Here is a 16750-nt window from a genome sequence, read left to right as displayed (position 1 = left end):
TGAACCTGGGCCTCCAGAGCTCTTGTTTATCCTCTTGCTTCCTGGGAACCCTTCCCAGCCAACAAGTGATGAAACCCAGGATAGCTGGTTGGAGAGTGAGAGACTATATGGAACAGAGACAAGCCATTCCTTCGGAGGCCATCCTAGACCAGCTGACCACAGATACATGCCTGAGTCCAGCCCTGATCTGCTAAGTCTGGCTCAGATGGCAGAACTGTCCAGTTAACCCATCAACTCATAGTTCATGGTTGTTGATTTAAAGCTTGTGGTTTTAAGTCACTACAATATAGAGTGGTTTATTATACAGTGTGATGGTTAATTTTGTCAAGGTGGAGGGTGTTTTTCGATGAGATTAACATTTAAATTGGTGAGCTGTGGGTAAAGCAGACTGCTCTCCATAACGTAGATTGGTCTCGTCTAATCCATTAAAGGCACCTGAATAGAACAAAATGACTGGCCTCCTTCAGCAAGAGGAAATGCTCCAGAAGACTCTGCCTTTGGACTTCATCTGCACCACCAGCCTTCCTAGGTCTCCACTTGCCGGCCTTCAGACTGGAACTGCACCATCGGCTTTGCTGGGTCTCCAGGCTGTCAGTGCACACAGTGCATTTTGGACTTGCCAGTCTGCATAATCACGTAAGCCAATCCCCTATAATAAATCTCCCTTAAAGCTCATTCTGTTGGTTCTATTTCTCTGGATAACCCTAATACACACAGCAACTGATAAACTCACTGATAACCCTGAGCAACCTCTTTATTCTTCTAAAGTTACCATACCTTGGCTAGTGCAGAACATGTTCCCCAAGAGCTTCTGTGTCTCTTACCTCAAGCCCTTCTCCCTGCTGGGGAGACTGAATCATCAATCTGTCCCGCTGTCCTAAAATACCAGGACTCCTGCCTGAAATCATCGATTCTCCTCCATTCCTGCCAGGTCCTTGATGTTATCACCAGGAGACTTTTGCCACCTGTCTCTGGCTAAGGAAATAGATGGAGGCCTGATGCAGCTTTTCCAGTCCTCTTTTTGTCTCAGGTGCTGCAAAAACCTGTTCTGAAGAGGTTTACACCAACTTTTGCTCTCATGTTTCTCTTGCACTGGTCTTTCTATTACAGAATTCCACTCTTTCTGAGTGTTCTCTGGCTAGGAAGAGTCCGAACCCTCCCAGGGGAGGATGCAGGAAGGAGGCTGGGATGGAATCAGGCAGCTCTCGCATGCCCTGGGTCTAGGCTGTCTTTCTTCCTCAAATCTGGAGGCAAATGTCAGAGCCCATAAGCCCATAGTGCCTTGTGCTTACTTCCCTTTCAAGCAGGGCTTTGGCCACAATCTTTTTAAGTTTGCATTGTCCCAGGAACAAAGATCCCGGCTTCCTGTAGCAACATCCTTGACCTTCCCTAGCTGCCTGACAAGCACATGCAAAGGAGCCCAAGCAAAGTGGCCACATTTCCCATTCCCACGCCCTTATTCTCGGGGAGTTGGAAACATTCCCTTCAGTCCTCCTATCCTGCAGTGTCAGACCACAGGCAGCAGGAGTGTGGTGCATCACCCCACAGGGCAGCAAGGACAGACGGAGGTTCTGGGGCTGTGATTGTCTTGTAAGCGGTCCTGGCTTGACAGACAGGACACTGGCAAATGAAGCCTCCCTGCTCCCTGCTACTTGCTTGGATACCCACATACTGAGCCCTGGGTCCCCTGGCCACTCCTTCTCTCAACTGCTGTACCATACATTGGCAACTTTGGAGATGATGCAGGTAATTGGACATATGAGCTATGTCCAGTGTAGCCCATCAAATGGTACAGCCACTGTGGAAGACAGTATGGCAGTTCCTTAAAATACTAAACAGAATTGCTATATGATTCAGCAATCCTACTTCTTAGTATATACCCCAAATAATTGAAAAGTTGGGACTTGAACAGATGAATTGACAAACAAAACGTAGAATCGACATAAAATGGAATTCTATTCAGCCTTAAAGAGGAAGGAAATGCTGGTACACGCTACAGTTTGGATGAACTTTGAAAACACAAAGCTGAGTGCAACAACGCAGACACAAAAGGACAAATATTGTATGATTTCACCTATGTGAAGCCCCGAAAATAGGCAGATTCATAGAGATAAAAGAATAGTGGTTATCAAGGGCTGGAGGGAAGGAAAAATGGAGAGCTAATGTTTGATGGGCACAGAATTTCAGTCTGGAATGTTGAAAAAGTTTTAGAGATGGATAGCAGCAATGGCTGTACAACAAGGTGAATGTACTAAATACCACTGAATTATTTTCTCAAAAAGGCTTTAAGTGGTAAATTGTATGTTATATATCTTTTATCACAATAAAAAATTAAAAAGTGGCCTAGTGTGGACTTAGGGGAAGGGATGATGTTGGTCTGTATGGGTGTCTAGGTCCACTACTGCTTTTGAATGCTTGCATTCTCCACAGCTCCCTCTGCTCTACCTTTAAGCCTTCATAATAAAGTAATTAAGGAATTAGGGATGGCCCTTACTAAGCGTCCTGGGCAGAGTGGTACACAGAAAGCAGTGGCCCTGCCGTTCAAGGGCTCACCATTGGAAATGCAACGCCCTGCCTCAAGCTCTTCAATGACTTCCCACTCAAAGGTCTGCATGGGCCTTACATGCTCTGAGACCTTCTTTGCTCTCCAGCACATCTGGAAATGCTGTCTCCTTCGATCTCTGTTGGCCACAGTGAGCTTGCTGTCCCTTACTGCCAATGTTACTTCCTGCTTAGAATACATTCTCCTCCTCTCTCTGCTTAGCCAGCACTCACATCTTTCAGAGCTCAGCTCAACTGTCACTTTCACAGGGAACATTTCCTTGCCTCCGATCAGATTAAATCCCCTTATTACATGCCCTTGCAACACCATATCTTTCCTTGGAAGCATTCTTTTTTTTTTTTTTTTTTTGAGACAGAGTCTCACTCTGTTGCCAGGCTGGAGTGCAATGGCGTGATCTCGGCTCACTGCAACCTCTGCCTCCCAGGTCCAAGTGATTCTCCTTCTTCAGCCTCCCAAGTAGCTGGGACTACAGGCATGCACCACCATTCCCAACTAAGTTTTGTATTTCTGGTAGAGACGGGGTTTCACCATGTTGGCCAGAATGGTCTTGATCTCGTGACCTCGTGATCCACGCGCCTCAGCCTCCCAAAGTGCTGGGATTACAGGCGTGAGGCACTGTGCCCAGCCGGAAGCATTTTTATATTTATTTGTTCAAATCATTAGTTGATTAACCTCTGTCTCCTCCACTGAACGATAAGCCCCAGGAGAACAGGGACCTTCCCTAGTTGTCCTCACCATTGAGTTCTGTGTCCACAGAGGGCCTGGCACTCAGTAAGCAGCTCAATCATTATTTTCTACGAATGAAGATGAATGAATGAATGAATGAATAGAAAAGTGACTGACAATACCTAAATCAAAGGCTTTTTTCCAGTTTAGAAGTAAGGGATAAGGCAACTGTTCATCTAATACCACAATTTTCAATGTAGGACAGATTAAGATTACTCTAAAGCAAGAGATGTAAGGCATTCTAGATTGACAGTAAAAGGAAAGCTATTCGAGGTAGGGGTTGATTTTACCATACTGCATATTCCAGGCTGATTTTTTTTTTTGTTATTTGGAGCACAATTCGAAACTAAAGTGACACTCTGTTTAATTTTCTCATACTGATAGTCATTGATCTGCATTCATATCTTCAGAGGAAATGCCACTGTATTCAGGAGGAGTATATTTAACCTGCGTGGCATTCAAAAATTGCTGGAAAAGCTTAGCTCCCGTACACTATGCCAATGACCTTGCTAAGTAGGTATGTTAAATACTCAAATGTATAATTTTCTACAGGCGCTTTTGGTAAAAACATTCTTCTTTTTCACATCTTCCAGCAAACCTCATTATCCTTCTTGTGACCCTGTAGGCATCTCATTTTCTTTTGGCTTGTTTGCAACTTTTAAAGTATTAACTGCATCTCCTGCCTCAGGAAGGGTTGCTTGGCTACTACTCTACATTTTTAGAGTGTGAATTCTATTATTTTACCACTGCTACCTTCAATAATGCAGTTTAATGCATTTTCGAAGAAGCTAGAAATAATAAAAATTTCTTATCTTTATTAAGTACAATAAGTTATTCTCACGTGGAAGAACAAGGGGAACATACATAGGGGAAAATGTATCCATTTTGAATAATGTTGAAACTACATTAAAATAAGATCATAAGTTGGCAGTCACCATGGAATTGGGGAAAAGTGCTGCTGTATATAGGATGCCAGCTTTCAGTAAAGTAGGAATAAAGATGAGTAAAACAAGAGCAAGGATGCCCCAGGAACGGGCTCCCAGCTTCATTCGTCATCTTTGTAAATTATCTAGAAAAGAAACTATAAATGATATATAAAGGAAAATATATAAAAGTGAAACCTTTGCAGCTGACATTGAGGTCTATCAGATAGTGAAATACTGAATGATAATGATTTGAAGAAAATTGATTGAGTGACCTTCTTTTACTGTCTAGTAAATCCCAGGCACTGCACTTGCCTCCAGTGGCAGGTGTAATACTGCATAAAACACCACCTCTGGTTCTGGGGACCTTGAAATTGTATATGAATGAACACAGAGAAGGCATTTGCCTGCTGTGGCATTTCTCAAAGTGGACTTTAATTGTGGGATGTTAAAAGGGATTTCAATAGGACTTCTCAGAGCCTTCAATGTGTTAGTGAATACTGGGAATCATTTCTATGAATGGGGTATATTATGCAGTGGTCCCCAACTTTATTTGAAGATAGAATCTTGGTTTTGTTTTTGGCTTTGCATGTGTGTGTTTGTTTTTGGAGGGACAGTATGTGAACTTGTGAGACTAGTATAGGCTGGAACACGCTTTGGAAAACGCTGACTTATTAAAAAAATAGAGGCATGTCTGGAATTTAAAGAATTTTGGATATCTCTTCATCAAATATTTGCTAAGTACTTAAATCACTGAGAAATGGCATGAGGCTCCACACCAGGAAGCTCTAAAATCCAGTGCCCCTTCAGAGCAGCAATGCTCCTAATTGCTGAAAAGTGAACACAACAGACAGATGTCTGTCAACTGACAAATGGATAAACAAAATGTGGTATATTTATGGAATGGAATATTACATGACCATAAAAATAAATGAAGTACTGGTTGGTACAAGCTATAATACGGTCAACCTTGAAAACATTATGCTAAGTGAAAGAGAGGAACCAGACACAAAAGGCCTCATACTGTATGATTCCACTCATACGAAACATCCAGAGTAAATCTAAAGACAAAGAAAGCAGGTTCGTAGTTACCAGAGGCTGGAGGGAGAGGAGAATGAGGAGTGACTGCTAATGAGTTCAGAGTTTCTTTTAGGGATGAGGAGAATGCTCTGAAGTTAGATACTGATGATGGTTATCTATACAACTTTGTAAATATACTAAAAATCACGGGATTCTATACTTTAAAAGAATGAATTGTATAGTGTGTGAATTTTGTGTCATTAAAAGATCCAACACCCCCACCATACCAAATGGTTATCCCTTTCATATTATAGGAATTGAGACAAACACAATCATTTCTTGTCAACAATTATATTTAGTGAAGATACTAGATGTTATTTACAGAAGATATACATACATACAATTCCTACACATTAAATGTAGTCTAATTGTGAAAACAGGAAAAAAAATGTACTTCAAAATTACATACTAAATAAAATAAATAAAAAGTAATTATTTGGCACAACATCTATTATGTAGCAAATAAATAACTCTATACCATTGATTGAATGAACTATTTACAATCTTTGAAAGTGCAAAACAATTGCTGAAAATTAAGATATTTGTAATAACATTTAAGTCCAGAAAATACTTTTTCATCAGGTACAATAAATTTGTAGCCAATAGTAAAGGTTTTTAATGCCCAGGAAAATATTTCAATTTTGAAAAATGTTTTGTGCATATTGTGCTCTTCTGAAATATTATTTTCTACTTTAACGCTGGCAAATTTAAGAACCTTGACATTTCTTAGTGGAATTCTTATGTATATAATCCTGATTTGTAAGTTTTGAAAAGTTACATTGTAAACATAAATATTATTCTATATATCATTCAGAAATTACAGACCAGTCCTCCCTAAATTACATAACCAGCCATAATGTTTCATAATAATGTGGTCAGGCTCTATTCCTTCAGAGGTAAGATGATGAAGATGGAAGAATACAATCTATAATTTGGACTTCTATAGATTCCTCAACACCTTCCCCAAACCCCATGCTCCAAATCAAGATGTTGAGTTAAAATTTTATCCAAATCTATCCCATTTGTAGCACATCTCATCCCATAAACACTCTTAGAAACAAATGTCAGGGGCTTGCTAGTTCTCTTGACAAGGGTATTTCTACCAAACTCTTCACGAGGGCCTTATTCAACACTTCAGCAGAGAAGATGGCACAAGTGGAAATGAAACAGGGTAACCACAAACTGGGGATTCCTAAGCTAGAGTGTGTAAGCTTTAGGCAAGTCAAATAATTCCTTCTCTTGCCAGGTAGCTGGTAAGCTGAATGCAGCCCTGAGGTGTCTCAGGATGTGTTTTTGCTTGTTTTGTGGAATTCTCTAGTGGCAATACAGTCAGTAGTAGCATAAATGGCATTTTTGAAAGATTGTGGACTGGAGACAAACTGTTGCTCTGGGCATTTGAAATGTCTATGGTCGACGAGGCTCTAATCTGTGTGACATCTGTGATAAAGTTCTCTGGTTGTCAATCACATTTAATTGCCGTACATAACTCCGGACATCCTGATGGTTCTTATTAGCTTGAGCTGCATCAAGATCTGTTGAAAGAGGAAAGGGCAGAATTGGCATTGTGTAATATATGTATATAAGATACAGTCTTACTTCTCCAATTATTTATTACATTTATTGTAGGTTCCTGGGTTCCCTCAAGACCTTTCAACACACCACAATCATTGAAACGTTTCCGCTTGGTGGTTCCATCTCCTCCTTCCTACCCTCCAATTTTCTTTTCTTCTCTGAAATCACCTCTTTTGATCATTCTCCTTTGAATTGCACGTTGTAAAAAAAAATGGCACCAAATTAAAAGGGAAGCATCTGTCTGATAGCCCCTGGGTATAGATTAAAATTGTTTCCCTTTCCAGAGGTCTCCGTGTCTCACACTTTGTGTCTCTGCCTCCTTTGATCCAGATGAAGACTAACGTCAAAAGACACAGTTTTCATTAGCCTCTCACAAAAGTGCTTAACATCTGGGCCAAACTGAAGCAAACCAGTGAGACTACCGAGTCCTGACTCCCCTCTTTACTTGCACACAGTATACAGCGTTACTATACAGATTGTATGTTCTTAGAGGCTGTCCATATTCAGAAAAAAACCCAACTCACAGGCTGAAGTTACGACTTCTGCTAGACCTTTGATTCTTTGATGCTATTTGCTCTGAAAACTCAGCTACCATTCTATTCTGATGCACATCTCAAGCATGTGAGCAACTGAGGTTAACTGATTTCGTGAAGATCAGGGCTGAATGATGAGCCAAAGCACTTAGCCCTCGCAGGGAATGTACATGAATGAGGAAAGCCAGACTGGAAGGTGGTGAACTGGAAACACAGGTCCCTCCGGAAGTGACGACCTGGCTTTTGCATGTTGCTGCCACGGGGGAATCTGTCTAGAGTTGCCAGATCTTCCTCTTTTTTTTTGTTAAGAAATGGGAAACATGGATTTTCTTCTTTGTGAATTCTCCCAATTTTAAAATGTGACATTATTTCAAAATAAAAGGGGAAAAAAATGCTCTCTTTAGACCCAGCACCTCTGTGGGCCACCTCCATTTCATGCCTCACTGGGTAGGGCCTCTGGTCTAAGGGGATACCCGAAGTGGCAGAGCCAGACCCTGGCTCTTGACCAGGTTTCTTTCCACCACAGTACACTGCCTTCTGTAGTCTGGTTGCTCCTGCTAGATCCACACAGCACTCCCAGAGACAATTAGAATGCCATCTGCACAAGGGGTGAAGGGGAGTGTTGCGAGGTCTGAACACAGAAAAGCAGAAAGAAGACATACATGCCCCTGCCCCCTGTGAGAAGAAACTCATCAGTATAATTATCACATAGAAATAATACCACAGCGAACCGCAGAGCACATTGTGTTTAATTTCCTCTGCTTCTCACTGGCAGTGTACTCTACATGTACAATATACTGTAATTACATTGTACACATTCCCACAGTGTTTGTGAATCTATTCCTATAGCTTTATCTATAGATTGTTGACTTCAGAGCTGAGCAGCTGTTGTTTACCAGACGTTACTGATCACTTCAACAAATGCAGTGGAGTTTTTCTTTTCCAATAAATGTTCCCCTTGGCTTCTCTAGGAGGAGACATAGCAGAATGCAAGATTTACTTGCAAAGAGGCTCATAGAACAAAGTACATTATTTTGTGGTTCTTGAACCTCACTGAAAACCTTCTTACGGCTAGAAACCCCCCGGGCACACATTTGGCATATAATTTCAGGGCCCCCTTGATCCCTGCTACAGAAAGTCCATGGATCTGGGATCATAAACTGTAAATGGTGTCACTTATCTATTCTTGTTTTCACTTGTACAACTGCTTTATGATCATATCTTTAAACACAAAGTAAATTAATGATGAAAACATATGAGACACTTTATTTCTGGCTGAATCCACATAAGAATAGTTGATGATGTACAAGACTATTCACATTTTGGAAGTCAGAGAAGGCACAATCATTTGAATCAGTTGCTCCCCAAATCAAGATTATTTTTCTTAAATTTTTCCTCCCTATTCATTAAAAAATGAATATTTAGTAGTTCTGGTGCCCCATGTTAGCAAACCTGGCCATGAGCCAGTCCTGCACTAGGAAGAGCAAACAACTCTGACTAATAAAACAAGAGCATCATAGTCTCTCAGCACTGGGTTTATTGGGGGAGATGGTACTGGCGGCCTCAGATTCATGTCTGTATCATAGTGTCATACTGAGTTAATGAGACAAATTTCCTCAAGTGACTCACACAATGAGCTTAGCAAAAACGTTTAGTGTTCACCTTCTCATTTCCACACCAGATTGAGGGAGCCAAAGCTCCATCCCCACCACCAAAGTCCCAGCCCAGAAGAAACAGTAGCACTGGTCTAGTATGACCATCCAGTGCTATGATGCAACTTAACTCCTAACAGACTAAAATTGTTATTTATTATTAGTAATCTTTTTATATTAAAGTATTATACCAGTTCTTGTGATACACGTTCAGATTTTAAAAGAGCACCTCAAATTCATGTGGGAATACTAGAAATATAATATGAAATCCTGTTATAGGACCTTTTACGAATGTGCTATAAACATTAATGTATTCTTGCAATACCCTGAAAGACAATATTATTATCTTTCCTAGTTTATAAATGACTGAACTGAGTCATCAAGGGCTGATGTGAGTTTCTCAACACGGAGCAATGAGTCATACAGAGAGTTGGTTTGAGGCAGGATTTGTTGGCAGTCGTGCTTGAGTTGTCTCTAGTCACACTGGATAGAGCAAATGAATTCTCTTTAAATTCATTCACAAAATAATATTCCTATGGTTATTTTCTAGTTTCACAACACTGTAAATATGTTCTAGTTTAAAACAGCAAAAAACATCTTTACACTCAAGGCCCCTATCTCATGGAATTCATGGTCCAAAGTGTCTCTGACACAGTCAGATAGTTCCCAGGCTCCGAGGGTGTCTCAATGGCCTCATTAAGAAGACCTTAATCACCAACATCGACAGAGGTGGCAGCACTTAACTTACTGAAGGGTTGGCTCCTGTAGTATCTCACTGTTCTGGCCGTATTTGCAATCATGCGCTAAAAGGAATATAGAAAAAAGAAAGATAGAAATTCAAGTAAGCGTAGAGTACAATCCAAAAAGGAAAACAAACCATAATTGATTTCTGCAATACTTGATACCATGAGAAACGACATGTTCTGAGATGTTGACTATTTGAAGGCAACTAATTGATGTATAACTTGTTTAATTATTTCAAAGGGGCACCCACTTACATACAAGGCATTTTCAGGTAAGGAATATTAATGGCGTAACTGTCATAATTGTTGGCATGTTCCCTATGATGTAAAAAGCATCTATTGGCCGGGCGTGATGGCTTACGCCTGTAATCCCAGCACTTTGGGAGGTCGAGGCAGGTGGATCACAAGGTCAGGGGATCGAGACCATCCTGGCTAACACGGTAAAACCCCGTCTCTACTAAAAATACAAAAACAAAATTAGCCGGGTGTGGTGGCGGGCGCCTGTAGTCCCAGCTACTCAGGAGGCTGAGGCAGGAGAATGGCGTGAACCCAGGACGTGGAGCTTGCAGTGAGCCGAGATCCAGCCACTGCACTCCAGCCTGGGTGAAACAGCAAGACTCCGTCTCAAAAAACAAACAAACAAACAAAAAAACATCTATCATGCCTGAGACTGTACATTAATGCTTTTTCACCATCCTTTCTTGAGGTTGCCACGAATTTGTAAGAGAATCTGTAACTATCCTAGATTTGGAGAAGGGTTAGTTTGTCAAGTTCCTCACAGTAAATAAGACTCACTAATGAGGTATGAGATTATATTGACTGAACAGCAAGTCAAAATATTCTACCTTTACACTTTTGCTACACATTCTGTATTACCGACCTCTCTAATCTTCCAGCCAAAGTTTGTATTTTAATGTTAATCCTAATGATTTGATTCCCCTCTTTCTTCCTTTCTGATTATAACACTAACATATAAGCATCTTAGAAATTCAGAAAATACAGAAAATGTTAAGAGCAAAGTAAAAATCACTTAGAATATTACTTCAGAGTAATCTTGTTAATATTTCAGTATATAGCCTTCTTATATTTAAAAATATTAAAAAACATATTTTTCCAAAAATTTGAATTCCTATAGTACATATATATTTCATTTTGATTTGAAATTTTTCACATTGCATTGTGACTATTTTCCATGCCATTTGCATTTTAAAACTTTTTTTAAAAGCATGTATTCAACCAAATGGACAGATGGTAATTTATTTGACCTTTTAAAATGTTGTCACTAAGTGATCATCTTAATTTCTTTGTAAAGTTTTGGTTGCAATAAAGACTTAAAAGGGAATCTTTTGTGCTGGGCTCAATTAAAAACAAAAGAAAAGAGAAAAGAAAATGGATAGAAACAGAGACTCCTGTCCCCTGGGGAAAAACACTGATGAGGCCGACGCTCCATTTCTTAGCCAGACTCTCATGGTATTTGAACAGTAGCTGGCACTCCTGTCACTATGTATGTTTCAGGACACCTTCCTGCTCAAGCTCTAAAGGGGGTCCCGTAGAGATAACAGATTAATTACAACACTAGCAGAAAACGGATAAGGCTCCATCCAGGGAAAGAGACTCCCCGATCTCTGAGCAGCTAGGTAATTCCAGTCGTCCCTTTCTTCTCTCGCGGACCCTTGGCTTGCCAAAGTATAAGAAAATGACTTTGAGAAAGCTTACGTAGCGTTAAAAAAAATCATAAATGAGTCAAGGCCTTACAAATATATTATCTGCGAGCATCATAATACCTCACTGAATACTACTGCTTTGAGGACTCCAGCAAGCCTGAAGTGACATGTGCCCGCATCGGATAATTTCGCTCACAAAGAGGCAACTGGAAAAGTTAGAACTTCACTTCATCAAAGATCCTAAAAACTGACACGTCCATCTGTTGATCAGCATGAGAAACATATCACAAATCCCTCCCAGAAAATGTAACATACAATGTATAATTAGCCCTTGATATATGGAGTCTTGAAATAGATGGTGACTATGATAACTTCCCTGCTAATTTACTTTTAAGTTGTTTTTTCACTTCTCTAAAGGCTTTGCATCCGAAGGGCACAAGTATATTCCATGTAGAATTATTGTAATTCTTCAGATATTGAATGGAGTGTAATTACCGAAAACCCTGGGAAATGCAGCCAGTATGCCCCTCTGAAGAATAATAAAACAATTAGCAGGGGTCAGAAACCTCTTCCTATACCATTTTGTAGGGAGTAATTGTTCTGCTTTTTAGTTTTGAAAGCTAAAACATTTCATTCTGACTTTGGTTTTATGCTACTCTTTACAGCTATACTCTGAGGCTTCATAATTTTTAGCTCATTATGTAGTTAAAATGTGAGAACAATTGTTTAAATCAGTAATTTCCAGCCCTGAAGTTCATTCTACCTTTCTAAATCTTTGATTAATTTTAACAATGGTTTTAATTTTGACGTATCCTTTTTAATTGTTCTCAGATAACTTCAGTTTAACTTTGAAATCCAAATCTGGCTTTACAACAAGGTCCATTCTTTTCCTTTGTGAGGTTGAGATAATAATGTTTAATGGTGTGAACCCACAGTTATGACGTGTGAATCCAACTAGCATTACTGGTCAATGCATAGTTACAAATGCTTTCACAAGGCCAAAGAAGGGTTAACTTAATATTTTAACTTCACCTTCTTTTGCACCCATTAACACATGTAATATTAAGCAGTTACTGACAACTACATCCAACTACAAGGCATTCTCCTGGGTTGCTGAAAGAGACTTCAGGAGCCACCTCCTTGAACCATCTCCAGAGCGCACAGTGCTTTTTCCACAGCCTGCCTATAAACAGTGGCTCTCCCGCTGTTTGAATGCATCCCAGCAATGAGTAACGCAATACCTCCAAAACTAGCCTCCTTCATTGTTAGACATCTCTGATTATTAAAACTTGTCACTGTGAGTTAAGGTCTTTCTCCCCTTACTTTTCACTCATTTATCCTTGCAGCTCATAATGCATTTGCGTAAGACCCCCACCGGCACCATGACAGTTTACTAACGCCATGGCAATGACCTAACAACAAACTCGTTTAATTTCTTTTTAACGGGACAAGTCTTCAAATACTTGAATATAACTGTTATGGATATCCTTGCACCCCCAGATCTTTTCTTGTTCAGCCTAAATATTCTCAATTTCTTCAACAATTCTTCATAAGATAGTTTTGGTTCTCTTCCGAACAGTCTCTGGTACGGTGCCCTAGACTAAACAAATTGTAAAGTGCAGAGAAATTACGATCTTCCTTCTTTCCTTGATCTAGATGGTGCTATACTGGGCCTACAGTTTAAAAAAAAAAAAAAAAGTCATGCCACTGACATCTGTTGAAGTAATCATGATTTAAACCTCAGCCTCCTTCACGGAGCTGCTGTGTGGATGCAGCTTTCTGCTCTGTGATGTACAGTTGATTTCCTGGACCAGAGTGGAGGATTTTAAAAACTAAAACCATCTAGTTAGAGTCTATCTTTCCACACACAACAGCCCATGTTATTTTTGATGGCAGACAGCTGTCTATTCCCTGGTGCTCGCCGTCCAGCCTGGCAGAAACGAAGGTTAAAGAGATACAGGCTGCATTATCCAACCGCTGCAGCGGGGGCGAAACAAAACATCACACCCTGTGCTTCGCCGTCCGCCAGAGCAGGTTGGCCTGCCTGGAGCTGGCCAGGCAACTTTCTATAATGCCAGGCCGGGGGGTGGGGGGCGGGAATGTCTGATTACTCCAAAGCACAGATTCTCATCTTTTTTTCCCTGGTAGCCAGCCTGAGGTTTACAACACATTCCCATGAGCAAATAGCTAATGAAGACAGCAACTGGTAATTCGGGAGTGAATGTGGCGCGAACATGCCCCACATTAGAGCACCTCCTTTAGAAGGCGCTCCGGATCCGTGCAGGTGGACAAATTGAACCCGCTGTCGCCACACTGAAACTGATGTTTCTTGGGACTAATCCTAAGTACAGGTCTTCGGAGCTTATGTGCAAAAATGAATGTGTTCCTACAGTTCATGGCCTACAGGGCTTAGAGATGGGTCCAGCTGAAAGCTGATGAATTCCCCTCAGGACATGCACTTGAGGAGGGAAATGCAGAAAGGAGAAATAAGGTGGCAAGTGAAGAACTCCGTGACTATGTCACGCGTCTATTTTTCTTTAGAGCTGAGAACAGAGGGGCACAGAAGCAGATGTCCTTCCTGGGGCCCGTGTTGCAGAGTGGAGGTAGAACATCAGCAGGATTTGTTTTCCCAGCCTTGGTCACCACCTTCCTGATGTAGCAAAGAAACCAGCCCAAACCAGCTAGGACTAGGAATTATAATGTATTTGCATAAGACAACACCCCCCCCGCCCCCACCGACCCCCGCGCCCCGCCCGGTGCTGTGACAGTTTACAAATGCCACCGCAATGACTGGGAAGCTACCTTAGATGGTTCCAGGAACTTCTGGCCCCTTTTCCAGAAAGTTTGAAAAACCTGCTCCTTAGTTAGCATATAAGTAGAGTAGGTATAAATAGAGCCGGCCAGCACTCTGTGAGTGCTGTTCTGTGCTACCTTGCCTATGAGACAGCACTGCTGGGTCTATGGAGCAGCTGTTTTACTGCACACTGTTCCTCTCATGAACTTGCTGTCTTTCATTGTTGGCTCGCTCCTAAATTCCTTCCTTAGGAAAGCCAAGCACTCTCCCCAGCTGAACCCCAATTTAGGGGTCAGCCTGCATCAGAGTGACCAGTACAAAGACACCATCCAAAGGAAGGGTGACCACTGTGTGCACTTCGGCCTGGCACAAGCCAGCGGCTCTGAGGCCAGCATCCCAAACACAAATTTCTCTTAAGCTCGGATGCAGGGAATTTCCCTTGAGTCCGCTAAGGCGTCAGAGGTACCATGTTCTCAGACTGGGCCTTTGTGGCCTGGCTCTCGGCAGGCATCACCCTTCTGTGGCATCCTCCCCTGAGAAGCAGGCCAGCTAAGTTCCACTTTCACTCCTATAAAGACATGACATAGCCTACCAGGACCTTGTGGCTGCCTCTACCTTCCTGGCCAGCTCTGCACTGACTCTTGTGCCCTAGTCCAAGTTCCCCCTTTGCTCTCCCACTGTGGAAGAGGAGAAGGCTTTATTCTTCAAGTTCAGACCAGCAGGCTCTCCAGGCCACGCCACCTCACTGGTGCCACTCTAGGACCTCCAGCTCCCAGACAGCAGCCACAATAGCCTCCCTCTTGGCCTATTATTCTGCCTCTGCTCAGATCGCTCCAGAAGCAGCTCCTCACCAAAAGGCCTCTTCTAAATGCCTGCCCTCAACAGTTTTAATCTTTCCTTCTGTTGCCCCTTAAGATCTTTACCATCCTTGCTCTTAATGTTTGCCAGATTGCTTTTTCTTACATTTCTGCCTCTACCGATTTGATTCTGTCTCCAGACCTATGTCTATCAAATATAGGATCTCTTTGCTTAGCATGTGTAAAACCACATTTACACCACTTGATTATTTCACTCAGACCTCCACATATTTGGGACAAGAATCTTTTTCACAAGATTCAGAAATACACAGTGTCTCACCTAACAGAGATTGTGCCTGTGATGGCAACCAAATGGAAGGGCACAGTGAGGACCAGAGATAAAAGGGAACTGAAGCTGAACCAGCCTTCACTGTCTGCATCATTGAGGAGGAGCTCTGAGTCCTGTCTCCCTACAGATCTTTAATATCCAAGAGGTGTGTGACATGCAGATACACATGTGTAACACATGCATGATGCTCACGGTATGTGGTCCATATGATGACCATGGAAGAAGGCAGTTCAGGTGCCTGTCCAGGCACATGTAGAGCATGTGTACCTCTATATACTCAGGGAGGGACACTGGAGGACAGACACAGCACCACAGGGAGGACAGGGGACAGAAAAATGTCTGGTTAGGAACAAAGGCTAAGGCAAAGTCATCTTCTACAATGTCTCAGTTATGCAAAACGCTTTGGGACATTTTAGTTAATCCAATTTTCTTTTTTTCTTTTTGAGATGGAGTCTCACTCTATTGTCCAGGTTGGAGTACAGTGGCATGATCTCGGCTCACTGCAACCTCTGTTGCCTGGGTTCAAGCAATTCTCCTGCCTCAACCTCCTGAATAGCTGGGATTACAGGCGCCCGCCACCACGCCCAGCTAATTTTTGTATTTTTAGTAGAGATGGGGTTTTACCATCTTGGCCAGGCTGGTCTTGAACTCCTGACCTCAAGATCCACCTGCCTCAGCCTCCCAAAGTGCTGGGATTACAGGCGTGAGCCACTGCGCCCGGCCGGTTAATCCAATTTTCTAATAAAATAGAAAACACTTTTGGATTTATTACATAAAATCTTTGAAAAATGCTTTCGTGCACTAAGCCCAACACTGAAACATTAACATTTTATTCTTTTATTCAACAAGTACTTCTTGCATACTTATGATATGCCAGACATTTTTATGGGTGCTGGGGAAATAATGTGCCAGATATTTTTATGGTGCTGGAGAAATATAAGTGGACAAAACAGATACCTGGGCCAGGGCACTTGCATTCTGGTGGGGAAGACACTGAAGAGGCAGGAAGATATCCCAGGCTGTGAAACCCCTATTAAGGCAAGGCTGTGTTGGAGAGTGCTGGGTGTGGCGGAACAGTGTTACAAGGACAGACACAGCAGCGCAGGGAGGAGGGGAGATCAGGGAAGATGTGTGATCTTCTTCCCTTCCTACAAGGGTGGTCAGGGAAGACTATTTGGAGGAGGGGACCTGTGAGCTGAGGCCTGACTGATGAGAAGCCAGACGGCAGACGACTGGGGGAAGACAATTTCAGGCAAAGGTAACAGCCAGTGCAAAAACCCTGAGGCCGAAAGGAGAAGGCGGCAGGCCGGTCTCACTAACGTGGACTGGACACGGAAAAGACAAAGTGTGAGAC

At 42.0% G+C, this 16750-nt stretch overlaps 1 protein-coding gene across 7 annotated transcripts in view; it reads right to left on the bottom strand.

Moving 5' to 3' along the window:
• Nucleotides 1-5567: 5567 nt before the first annotated feature.
• RAPGEF4 (Rap guanine nucleotide exchange factor 4) overlaps nt 5568-16750 on the bottom strand; it is a 310152-nt gene continuing 298969 nt past the window's right edge. For all 7 annotated transcript variants that reach the window (XM_007965372.3, XM_007965373.3, XM_007965374.3 and 4 more), the window contains 2 exons: nt 9798-9852; nt 5568-6824 (listed from right to left, as the gene is read on the bottom strand). In XM_007965372.3, coding sequence (XP_007963563.1) covers nt 6697-6824; nt 9798-9852 — 183 coding nt within the window. In that variant the 3' untranslated portion in view covers nt 5568-6696. The remainder of the gene's footprint in view (nt 6825-9797; nt 9853-16750) is intronic.

This window comes from Chlorocebus sabaeus, chromosome 10 (assembly GCF_047675955.1).
Source record: "Chlorocebus sabaeus isolate Y175 chromosome 10, mChlSab1.0.hap1, whole genome shotgun sequence".
Classification (NCBI taxonomy): Eukaryota; Metazoa; Chordata; class Mammalia; order Primates; family Cercopithecidae; genus Chlorocebus; species Chlorocebus sabaeus.
The sequence above is the reverse complement of the archived record's forward strand: the minus strand, read 5'-3'. Positions and strand labels throughout refer to the sequence as shown.